The 12,173-nt window shown below is 37.9% G+C and overlaps 1 protein-coding gene across 1 annotated transcript in view; it reads left to right on the plus strand.

Annotated features, from left to right (window-relative positions):
* Window positions 1–12,173, plus strand: part of PCNT (pericentrin) — a gene marked incomplete in the record, with an annotated part of 2,997,294 nt that overhangs the window by 1,455,342 nt on the left and 1,529,779 nt on the right. Inside the window, 1 exon segment of the mRNA XM_044060288.1 lies at window positions 10,010–10,209. Coding sequence (XP_043916223.1) covers window positions 10,010–10,209 — 200 coding nt within the window.

Below are 12,173 nucleotides of genomic sequence, written 5' to 3' on the forward strand. Positions count from 1 at the left end.
AATTCTGTCTTACATCAACCCCCTTAAAAGTTCAAGACCGTGCAAGAATCCCTTAGCACATATGTAAACCTCTCCAAGACATTTTTGAAAAATAATCAATATGTGCAGCCAGTAGTTTAGTCTTCGATGCCCTAGCTGCCACAGTAGGTCTGAATGGGGACAGTTTTGATTTTTTATGAATTTTGGGTATACTGAAAATTGCTGGTACAGTGGGGGTCGCATTGGTCAAATTCAACTTTCATTATAAGACCCTCAAACAATACATTATACAACCACATGTCTATCTTACCATAGGCCCTATTAATTTCATTCTTAGAAACCCTTTCATAGGTGGTGGGGTCATTGAGAATATCATACATTTTACATACATAGTTTAAATGAGACATAATGACCACCCCTCCTCCTTTATCCGGTTTCGTTAGCCTATAGTCCTTATTGCATATTAGTACTTTTAGACATGCCCTTTCTTCACAAGATAAGTTATCATCAAAGTAAGCATTAGATGAATGCACCTTCGTAATTTCAGCCTCATAGAGTCTCTCAAAAGAATGTACCAAAGGGTTAACTGGGATTATAAACGCACTACTACCTTTCAAAATAATTTTATTGGTACTGCATTGTCTTTCCTGTCTTGGGAAAAATAACAGCAAGTTAAGTTGTCTTGTAAACAACTTTAAATTAATCAATAAACCTGCCAAGTCCAGTTTATATTCAGGCACATAGTTAAAGCCTTTTTTAAGCAAGTTGATATGTACATTCTGAGCCTTTAAATCACTTAAGTTGTAAAAAGTGAACCCTTGTCTACTAACAACCTCTATGCAGTAGATATTAGACATCACAATATCAGTAGGAACATCACTCAAATTACTGTGGTTTTTAAAGTACTTGATTTGAAAAACATTGACTTAAAAAGTTTTGATGTAAAGAGACATTTAAAGATGCATTTAATATCTCCCCTCCCCCTCTTTTTCATGGTGGTTCTGTAAGTTGTTGGCCTGTGCGAATATCCCAGTGAACCCTGCTGTCCCCGATTCATCAACCTTTCTGAGCGTCTGAACTGAAGAGAATGATCTAAAAAGTCAACTTCATCTATATCAAAATTATCAACATTATCCATGTGGTCCGTTATACCCTGACCACCAAAGTCTTTTCTAACATCATTAAAGTCTTCATACCTTCGTACAGGGGGAGGTAGGGGATAAAACCTTCTTATCGGCATAGTCTTTAGGGGGTCCATATCATATTGTCGAAGTTTGACAACTTCGAAGCACTTAAGGTCGAACTTGAATGTCCGAAGTATTAAAACTTTGAATGTCAAAAAAAAAAAAAACATTTAACCCCCCCCCCCCCCACCAAAAAAAACGCTCTATGCAGGGGGGCAAGCCCCACTCCTTCGTGTTCTTTATTTTGGAACAGGTAGATCTGGGACCTCGTGGGGGACCCTTGAATGAGTATTTGGAATTTGTAGAACTCAAATGGCAAATTAGGCTTGATGCTTATCATACTCCTGGGTTAAACTATAGAATTTCGTTATCTTCTTTGTTGAAATTAAAATCTATGTTTTTTATTTAGTTGTATACATTGTTTAAGGAAGTTTTAAACTATTTTATATGTATTATTGTTTTATATATGGTTTGCATTAAGTATTAGCAGCCTTGTAAAAAAGGGGGGAAATGATGTCAGTTTATTTGTGATTGGGTAAGCAATGTATTTAAACAGGTGCTAATTGCAGTATTTTGTATTCTGAGGAAGTCATCTACCAGACGAAAGCGCTTAATACTGCTGTGTTTGCTTGCACTGTTTTTCTTGGATGAATATTGTCTGAATTTTTCTGGATTTGGAGGTTTCTGCTTATAAAGGATTTACCATCTACCAAGCGTCGTTCTTGTCTTGCATCAGCTGCCTTTTATTTTTTATTGTTGAACTTGAATGTCCGAAGTATTAAAACTTTGAATGTCAAAAAAAAAAAACATGTAAAATCCCCTGCTCTCCCCCGAAACGCTCTATGCAGGGGGGCAAGCCCCCCCTGCACCCCCCCACCCCGCTACTTAAATGTACCAACTCTGAGATCCACTACAGTGCAGTAAAGGGAAATCGTCCCTTCCCGCACTCTGTGGTGATCTCCGCTATATGTTTCAAAGTTTTAACACTTTGAACATTCAAGTTCGACCTTTAGTGCTTCGAAGTTGTCAAACTTCGACATTATGATATAGACCCGTCTTTAGCATCCCTATTAATTTTACGCTGCTTTTTCACAGTATTGTCTCTAACAAACCTATCCGGTTCAGAAAACACTTCTTGGTAATTAGATATCACAGTAGAAAATATTAAGTCATTATCAGTACTTTTAAATTCATCAGTGTCCCTCTGAAGTTTAATCAACTTGCGGTCATTTTCTCTTTTAATTATGGTTATTTCAGGTCCAGTTCTATCAAATAATTCTACCAGCTCATTATGCATGGTGTACCAAACTCGGACCCTCCTGGATACTTCCAAAGGGTTGGGAGGAAATCTAAATCTAAAATCTAAATACGTAAGCCTTTGAGGACGTGAGTACCAAAGTTTTCACCAAAAATTCATTGTGAAGCTGAAGTGACATGTACCATTTGCACAGACGTTCAAATAGGCTAATCTGATTGTTTAAAGATCCCAATTCCTTCCCTTCCAAATGAATAGGAAACTTAAAATTCACTCCTGCAGCTCTGAACACACCATCAGTGTCCTTAATGGGAGGGGGAACTTCAATCCCCGAGTTCCTCAGACGAAACTGGTGTGTGCAATGTCAATAACTCACCCTGTGATGTGGATAATTCTGTCACAGTAATACTTTTCTCCGCATTTCCTTTCAGGTTGGCTGATAACTCTTTAAGCAGATGTGTTAGCTCACCAATGAGAACCTCCATGGTACGGACCGCAATAGCCCCTGACGCGTATGGGTTGTATCCCCAAGTAACCAAAGAACAAGTGCAAATTGCAAATGTTAAAAATCAGTAAAAATAACCACGAACAATCCGGAGCAAAACCGAACCAATTTATTAAAAGTCCGTCCAAGTGAGCATAAAATAAATATGCTACGAGCACTACTAAGCGCTTTCACCTTCCTTAGAGATGGTCAGCGTCGTGATCTGCAAACAAATTACACCTTTTACCCAAAGCCAACCCCCATGTAACTTCCTGTTTGAATTACTGATTGCATATATAGTATCAACTTCCTACACTCAGATATAAGCTTTTCTACACTTTTTTCTATTTCTTTTTCTTTCAATGTATAGGACACTTGCATTGCACTTTTATCAAATTTGCCTGTAATGACCTATTTTAGCTTAAAGAGATTTCCATTATCTACAGTACACTGAACAACCAGAGGAGACTGTCATGAAGCACTGTGATTTTCTCTATTTCTAATGTATACATGCTCAACTTCCATTTCAGTTATTCACCTCAATATTTTTCGGAATCATCACATTTTAAACTGTAGCATGTGATTGCATACATTAATAGAAAAGAAAACAAACCAGAATAGCAGTTTTCATTATTGTCTTGAAGCATACATATGCATTTCCTTTACAACTTTAATTTACTCTAACGTTACATGGGTCATACTGTTCCCACAAATTTGATTTATTTCTATGAAATTTGCCCCCTCCCTTTTTTTTTTTTTTGAAGGATCTACCTCCATTTTTTTGTCTCATTTACAGTATCCAGAACTACTTTCCACTGGGAATAATTTTTCCTTTTCATTTCCTGATGTTTGCTTTTTTGGCAGCCAGTAACATTAGGCTGAATAAGATCTCACTGTGCCATGTTAATTCAGATCCTATATTCCAGTTCAGAAGAATGACTTCCGTAGTTACAACCATTTGTTCTCCCATTCTGGCAGAGTACTGTGTAGGGATTTTTTTTTTTAATTCTGCCAACTGTTTACATTCCCAAAAATATGTTCCCAGTTTACCTCTCTTTTGCCCATCACAACTCCAGCATTTGCTGTCTATCTAAGGAAAAATCTTCTGAACTGTGCTTGGGATATAAAAATACCTATGCAGGCACTTCCATGCAAAAGTCCTAAACCTTCTGGACTTTGCTGCCTTCTTGGGGAGCTTACACATTCTGTCCCATTTTAAATTGGATTTCCATTTTATTTTTTCAATCTCTTCTGACCTCTGATTTATTATTTTATTTATCATGTAGTGTTTTAAACTCTGTACTCATTTTCACTTTTCTAATAGCTTCTGTTTTAGACTCTACTAAAATTCTGTCAATGATGGTCTTTCAATTAGCAGTTCTTTCTCCATTTCACTTTGCCTGTACACTGTTATCAGTGCCTGATAGAGAAGGCAGTGTCTAACCTACAGTACAAACTTCTTCTTGGGCTTTTTCCACTCTTTACCTTTTCCTCCTGTGTTATTTGCTCCCAGTACACTGATTGATTTTGTAAATTTCTCCAGTAAATTCCAACCCTATCTTGCCTATTTTATGTACCCTGACTTGCATATGTGCCTGTTCTCAAAATTGCCTTTCTCTGTTCTTTTGCTGGCTTAGTTCTTTTAATACTTTCTATTACTTTATTAATGCAATAATCTCTTTGATTGCTGTCATTTTTCTTATGTGCTTGCTTGCATCCAAAATCCTACTCTCTCTCTTGAACCCTCCCTCCATTTCATAATCCGTTTCCAGTTTAACGACCTTCTGCTTCAGTTATGTACCTGAGCCTTAACTGCATAGCTCAAAAATATCCCTTTAAATCAGGCAACCCTAATCCACCTTACTCTGTTGGGAGAATCAGCTTGCCCCAATTAATTCTGGCCCTCTTCCCCTTCCAAATAAATTCCTTCAACTCTTTCTTAATTACCATTTTCAACTTCTGCTCTGTTTGATTAAAAAAAAAGGCACGAGTCATGAGTTCTATACAAGTCTAAGACTAAAACATTTTCACTTCTTGTATTTTGATATCTGGGGTCTGTCATTTGTGAAACGAGACATTTCCATGCACTGCATTTATTTGGGGACATGTGGCAGAAGTGACATTCAGCTGTAATATATGACTGTTGCAGTTTCCATATGGGCAAAGGGAAACATGCATCTCAATGACAAAAGCTTCAATAACTAAATGCACAGGGCGAAAATAATGTAGATGGCCCCAAGACATCAAGAGACAGCAAGCTGTGAAGTGGGCATGTCAGTGACAGTAAAATAGCACTGTGTTTATTGTTGGTGTTTGTGGATCATTACCCTCTTCACAGTGTCTAGGGAACATTAACTGAAAGACGTATTGGAGCACAAATGTAACTACAGTAGCATGCAAAACTTCCTGTAGGAATGCAGCACATTTCTGTATGTTGCACATAAGCATTTATTGTACATCAGGCATAACGCAAATTACGTCCCTTGCCCATATGCACTTGTTTATTGAAGTTGTGGCATGGTGCTGTGTGCTTCTCTTTGCCCAAAAGAAATTTGCAATAGACAACTGAATATCATTTCAACCTTGTGTCCATAGCCAGGTGCACCACAGGATAATGTCTCAAAGTCTAGGAGCCTGAACCCTTGCTCTCCATATCCAGGAGCGTCCTTAGGTCAACTGGTGCCCTAGGCAAAAGGGCTCCATAGCACCCCCCCCCCATCACACCACCTGGTGTCCCCATCCTGGTCTACCTACACCAAATAAATACTGGAAAAGCACCCCTGCTAGACCGGCGCCCTAAGGCCAGCTATGTCCATATCCATAATCAGAAGCCTTTGTTTAATTTTTTTCTTTTTTGCCTGCCATAAAATTGTTTTAAATCTATATACCTCAATAATTTATCTTATGTTCCCGTAAGTATGGTTGTTACTGAGCTAGTTCATGCATGGGCATGTAGTTTAATTCTGTAGCCTTTGTTGCATCTTCCATGTATTTTATATCCATAAAAATGCTTGAAATTGTCTCAAAATGTTCAACATCTAAAATACCCTTTTTTGCATTTATCAAGAATAGATTAATAGCACGTAAAAATCTACTGCCAATCATTAGCGGACCGGAGTTCTGCTGTGGCGACCCCTAACTGGGAAAAGCCAAAAGACACAAACAAAAGAGTAATACCTGCAAATAAAGCTAACTTTTCTGAGTACCGTATGAGTTATACTTGTTTATTTGTGAACCCCTTATTTACTGTCAGTGTCTGTAAATGTAAAGCAGATAATACTGGAGAAAGAGGACATCCTTACCTGGTTCCTCTATTCAAATACATCTTTTCAGAGAGGAATCTTCCCTTCTTAATTCTTGCCCTAGCTCCCTTATATATTCTCCTTGTTAACCCTATTTTATCAGGGAATGCAAATGTTACCATTGGCCTACTCTTCAAATCCCAACTGATTGTCTGTCTCTGCATCAAGACTAACCAACCAACAATAGCTGTGTTTTCCTGCATTCTGCTTCACCGGGGATTGCCATTATCATCACTGCCAAATGTTTGCCTTCCCTCCATATAATCACATTGATGCACATCAGTCAACACTGGTAATATCTTTAAAGTAGACAATAAACACTTCAAAATCATAGTTTAAAATTGAAGTGGTGCTATATAATGCTGGATCTGGAAAGTCTTTTCCCTCTTAGGGTAGTGCATTCACCACAGCTTTCTTAGATGCTAATAGTTCCCCCTTTTTAAAATACTGTTAAAACTTTACAGATTTGTGTCGCTTTCTTCCTCCTAACTTCCAGATTTCCACAGAAAAACGGTCTGTTCCTTGAGGCTTCCCCATCGATTGATAATACATCACCAGTTTTCTCTCATCTGTTTCTGTCTTGACTATTAATTGCTGATCCTCATCTTCCTCTAGCCATGGCATAATTAAATATCCCATAAATATTTCCAATTGTGCTTTTTTCTTAGTTTTCCATTCCCCTGCTGTATACAAATTTTTGTAAAATTTCTGAAACATCTCTATCTCTTTAGGATCTTTGGTTATTTGTTTTGTTGTAGGCTCCCTGATTTTGGCTAGAACACTTTCTAAATTCTGTTATCCAAGTCATTGTGCTTAAGTTTATTTCCCCTTTAGCACTCTGCACTTGTTCTTGTTCTGAGATTCCCATTCTTCCACAATACTTTAACCTTTAAATGATTCCTATTACTACTTTCCCATTTTTCTTTCTTATTTCTGCTAATTTTTTAAACTACATTTTCATTTTGTCCCACTCATTAGCTGTCTCTTCTGAAGCAGTTTCCATCTTCATAATTAAGATATCCACTGCCCATTCCTTAAATTACTCTTTTTAGCAGGTAAGTGGCAGGTGGCAGTATCTCATCTTTACATCCTTACTCTGCATCTTTATATTAACTTTCATTAGCCCATGATCTTGTACAATTATTGGATGGGTGTGAAAGCTTTCAGTTAAATACACATTTCCTGTGAAATATAATTTCTTTCCAGTCCAGCCTATTCATTGTATCTTGAGTTGAGGAAAATGTCAATTTTGTTTGAGCCCTTGCTACAGAATTCACATGTTCTTTACCAAACATTTTTACATATACTTCAGTAATCTGTAGTTGTTTTATATTTTCTTTATCCTCACTATTGCAAATTGGGTTCTAGTCCCCCACTCTTAAATAATAATCCCTGCTGAAGGCTTATTACTTCTCCCAACATTGTTGTAATCCCCGACCATAAGTAACATTCCCTGATGAAATCTTATTTCCCCCCAGATTTTCTATGCTCTATAATATTCCAATTAACATATCTGCCTGGTATCTACCTAAACTGTCTGCATATATTACTGTCACTGCAGTTAGTACATATGCTATTAAATGCATCCTTGTTGTGCTATGCCATAATGTTGCTTTTTTATTTTAGGTATTGTTACATTCCTTGTAAATAAATTAATGCTAACCAAATTTCTCAAACATATTGTAAGTGGATTATTAAAATACTGTACATTTGGTTCATAGGTTGGTACTGGGCTGTCGGTCCTAGGGCCTATACAAGCCTAGCCATACCAAGTCCCTGGCTATTTCTTCCCACACTATTTACTTCCCTGGAGCCCTTGCCTTATATATATTCCTGTTGTGTATTTCTTTCTCTCTGTTTTTGTACAGTTAAGTATCTTACAACTTGAATTGTTAGGTTTTTCTTATTTTTTAATTACTTTCCTGGAGCTTTTCTCCTCTGGTGTCCACTGAAAAAAGGGCTCTCTGGGCCCAGTCGGACTAACCTGGTTAACAAATGTAAAAATAAATAAATAGCTATTTTAAGTGGAATATATACATGTCAGTGTAATCCTACTCCTCTGCCAGCAACCCTTTAATACTACACATCTACCATTTTTTCTTCTTTTATTTTTGGAGCTGCTCACATAAACAGTAGTATATATTATCCCCTCTTACTTTTTCCCCTGATACTCTGCTGAATGTCCATCCTGAAGTATTTTTTGTCAAATTCACATGTTTATTTCCGTCTAAATCTGCATCCCATTACATTCACTCTATATTTCTTGATATAATTGAATAATTTTGTTTTTAAGGCCATCTGCAGTCCATGTTAATATTGACAAATCAGTCATTCTGATAAAAAATGTGTTTATTCATAAAAAGGCATTTATACATGACCATTCTTTTGAATGTGTGCATACACTAATGTTTGGCTGATCTTGTATTTAATTCTCTGTTTGAACCCATACCACATTTTTTCTCAGATTTTTTGGTTCAGTAAAAGCGTTCATGAAACTAACAAAAAAGTATGTTTTGTAACCCCAACCCCTTTTAACTCTCAACAAACACACAACTATATACACCTTCCAAAAAGGAAGTTTACTTTCCATATAGTAGTGATTGTCCCAATTTGATAGTTGAATCCACAGGCTTTATCTATTCTAAAGTTAGAGTTACCCATTCTAAAGTGCACTTTACATGCTGTTTCCACTTATCCAGGTTACTTTGTATTCTTATCCCATCCTGTTTCCCTCCCAGTTGTGGAAAAACAGCCTGCATGTTTTCAGTAAGTGTTATCTTTTAACTTTAGTAAGTGTACTGGCTAATCTTTAAAGTGTGCACTGTTGTCGTTAATACATTTAAGTAATGAAGTTGCTGGGGAGGTAACGTTTTGCATAACTATTCATTTCCCAGGTTTTGAACTTCATTTAGTTTTCACTGAACTGCTTTCTAGTTTCCTGTTAATGGTTAATTATATTGTACATTTTAAATTTCTTTCCACACTTTTCAGACCTTTAATGATTAATTGCTTGCACTTGCAGACTCCTTGTCTTTAAGTGAAAGCATTTACCAGTGTGTGTGTGTGTGTGGGGGGGGCACAGCCAGTAAACTTTGCAAATTCAAGAAAGAACTATGCAGATTTCACCCTGAAAACATTGGGCAGACCTTTCATAATTATTATCATTTACATTTAGGCTTCAAGTTATCAACTGAAAGTATTGGCTAAAAGAAAAAAAAAAGGTCTAGTTAATTTGCATTGTTAGAAGGCGCCACTGTAGATTGCACTCAGAGCAATCTGGTCAGATCTCTCTTGATTTATGATTGCTCCTGTTTACTCCTTAATTTCCCTTTAAAACCCAGTGCTTATTGGAAGCTAAACACCAAATAATGTAAATGCAAGGCTGAGCTATAATTTTTCATGACCTAAATAATTTTCATGTTTTTCAAGCCTGTTTACTTAAATGTATTTTACAGGGTGGTTTACCATGTAAATCTTGTTCTTTCTTGATGCCTGTTACAGGATATTTTGGTGAGTTCCTACCGCTAATGTGGTTTACTTAACATTTTTTATTTCAGTTGTTTTACTTTGCATTTTTTATTTCAGTAATGAATTTCACCTGCCATCTCTGAGCCCAGTCCTTAAATCCTTAAAATTATACTTTGTTTAAGTTATATGGATGCAAGTTATTTGCCATTCCTTGAAGCACAGTTTAATTTGGATTACAGTTGAAATAGAATGATCTCTCTCTCTCTCTCTATACATATACATATATATGTATGTTACAAGTTTAGTACTATAATTTGTGTGATGTTACTGGTTCTAGAAAATCCATTGAGGAGGCCAATGATAGACTCCAGAAATTATTCTTAGAGGTCATGCGGGCAATGATTTCCACTGAGGATGCTATCAGCAGAAGAATTGGGATTTGCTTGGATCACAGTTTAGGAACTGCTGTTAGTGAAGAACAGAGTAAGATGGGAGTGCAACTCATGATGACAAAGCAACAGCTTCAGGACGATATGGGTAAGTCACTTGTGACTGGAAGCATTTTATGATCCAATTTACTTCAGTCTGTTGCAGTGTGAACCCTTCCCACCAGCAAAGGGACATCTTCACCAACATTCTTTCTACAGTATTTTCACAGGAGTAACATTTCTGTCATCAAGTGTATGTTGTTTGAAGGTATGAAAGGATTTCTCTGACTTGCTGTTAGTTGTTTCTTTTACCGATTGTTATTGTGATCACAGAACTCTTATTTTATACTTGTCAGTCACTATGACTGTGCTTCCTGGGTTTGCAGATTTTTTTCATAAAGTTACACCTCTTTAAAAGTATGTACATTATTAAATAGCTAAATTATTCTAATGTTTCTTTATCATGACCTGTATTGCAATCTAGTGTCTGATGTATGTTTGTTGCTACAAGTGACACTTCCTATTTTTGACCCCCTGCTTTTATTTTTAGAGGATGATACTGTACTAATCTTTGGGGTCAAGGGGTATGCCTGCTGTATGCTTATAGCACTGATTTTTGTAAATTGCACAGTGCTACATTCTGCTTATATAGCCGAGAGAGGAAAATAACCTGGGAGGAAGGCCGTGCCACTTAAATGCTCTTTTGCTGGCATCACCATGGTGTGGAAACCTGATGATGTTCTTCGTGTTTCACTGTTGTAGACATCACCTGTTGGTTATCCCTGCTGTGGTAGCCCTCGGCTGGCCCGAATACCAGAGTCAATGTTTTTCTGCGTCAACTGCTGTTGCTTGCTGTCTGACGTCAGGTCGTCAGTGCTATAAAGGAAGTCAGCTGACGCCATTACATCAGTCTTTCTTGCCATGGAGCCCGTAGCAGAAGCAGTTCGCAAGTGTGCTGGTCGGTCACTACCAGAGTTTGAATTACAGCTGAAAATGTCTAAAGCTAAGTACACTGTTAGGGATCCTTTTTTCTTGCACTAACCAGTGTCTGAAAAAGTTAACAATTGTGTTGCCTGAGGAGAGCAAATGCCACATCGAGACTTCCATTCATACTGTGCTACTTGTTTAGACCCAGACCACGACATCTCCTGTTACTGGTTCTGTGCCCTCTTTAACGTGAGAACCATTCGTCGTAGAGCTCTTATTGGAGCCAGGTATTTTCATCTTCCATCTTCGCATTCCAAAATGGCGTCCATCAGCCAACAATCCATAGACATTCCAAAAAAAGTAAGGATAAAAATAGAGACAGACCACACAAGGCTAAGCCTTCCGACGAATCTACCGCTAAGCAGGTCATCAGTTCTCTGGAATTCAGTGAGGTGCCTTCACAGCCCATGATGCCCAACTCGATACCTTCGCAGGCTACTGAGACCCTTTCAGAGTCCAGTAGGCCGCAGACATTTTCTTTGTCTTCCGAGCCTTTGGGTTGTCTCTACCTTGGTTGGGTCCAAATCTGCGACGCAGGCACCAGCTTCTGAGGAGGTTTTTCGCATTACCTAATCTAGAAAAAAACTGACGTTTTCTCAGACTGCAGTTTCCCTTAGACCGAGGGATACTGTTAGGCCTAGAAGCAAGGCCACTCCTAGGAAAACTACCTCTAGCCGCCATTTTACTCCTGAAACACCACCCCAAGCCCAAATGCTTAAAATGGTGGAGGAGCTTATCACCCTTATCAGGGGTAGTCAGGCCACAACTTCTAAAAGGAAAAGAGACCTTGCTCCTGAGATACTGACAAAACAGGATTCTGAGGAGTCTGATTATTATTCAGATTTTGAAGAGGAACAACCTCCTCTGACTGCTTAGGAAGACTCAGATGCAGAGGAATCCATTCCTTCTGCCTCTGCACCAGAAGATCTTTCCTTTGGGGAAACCCTTCACACCCTCAGGGAACATTTCCACTCGGAATCCCAGGACTTCCCTCAGTCTAGGAAAAGACTAAGAGTTTCTAGACCTGCCCAGACCCTTGGCCATCCCTCCAATTTTAGATGTAGTTGATGATGTCTTTCATGAATC

The sequence above is a fragment of the Protopterus annectens genome, chromosome 2.part0, assembly GCF_019279795.1.
Source record: "Protopterus annectens isolate FY-2018-M chromosome 2.part0, PAN1.0, whole genome shotgun sequence".
NCBI classification, from domain to species: Eukaryota; Metazoa; Chordata; order Ceratodontiformes; family Protopteridae; genus Protopterus; species Protopterus annectens.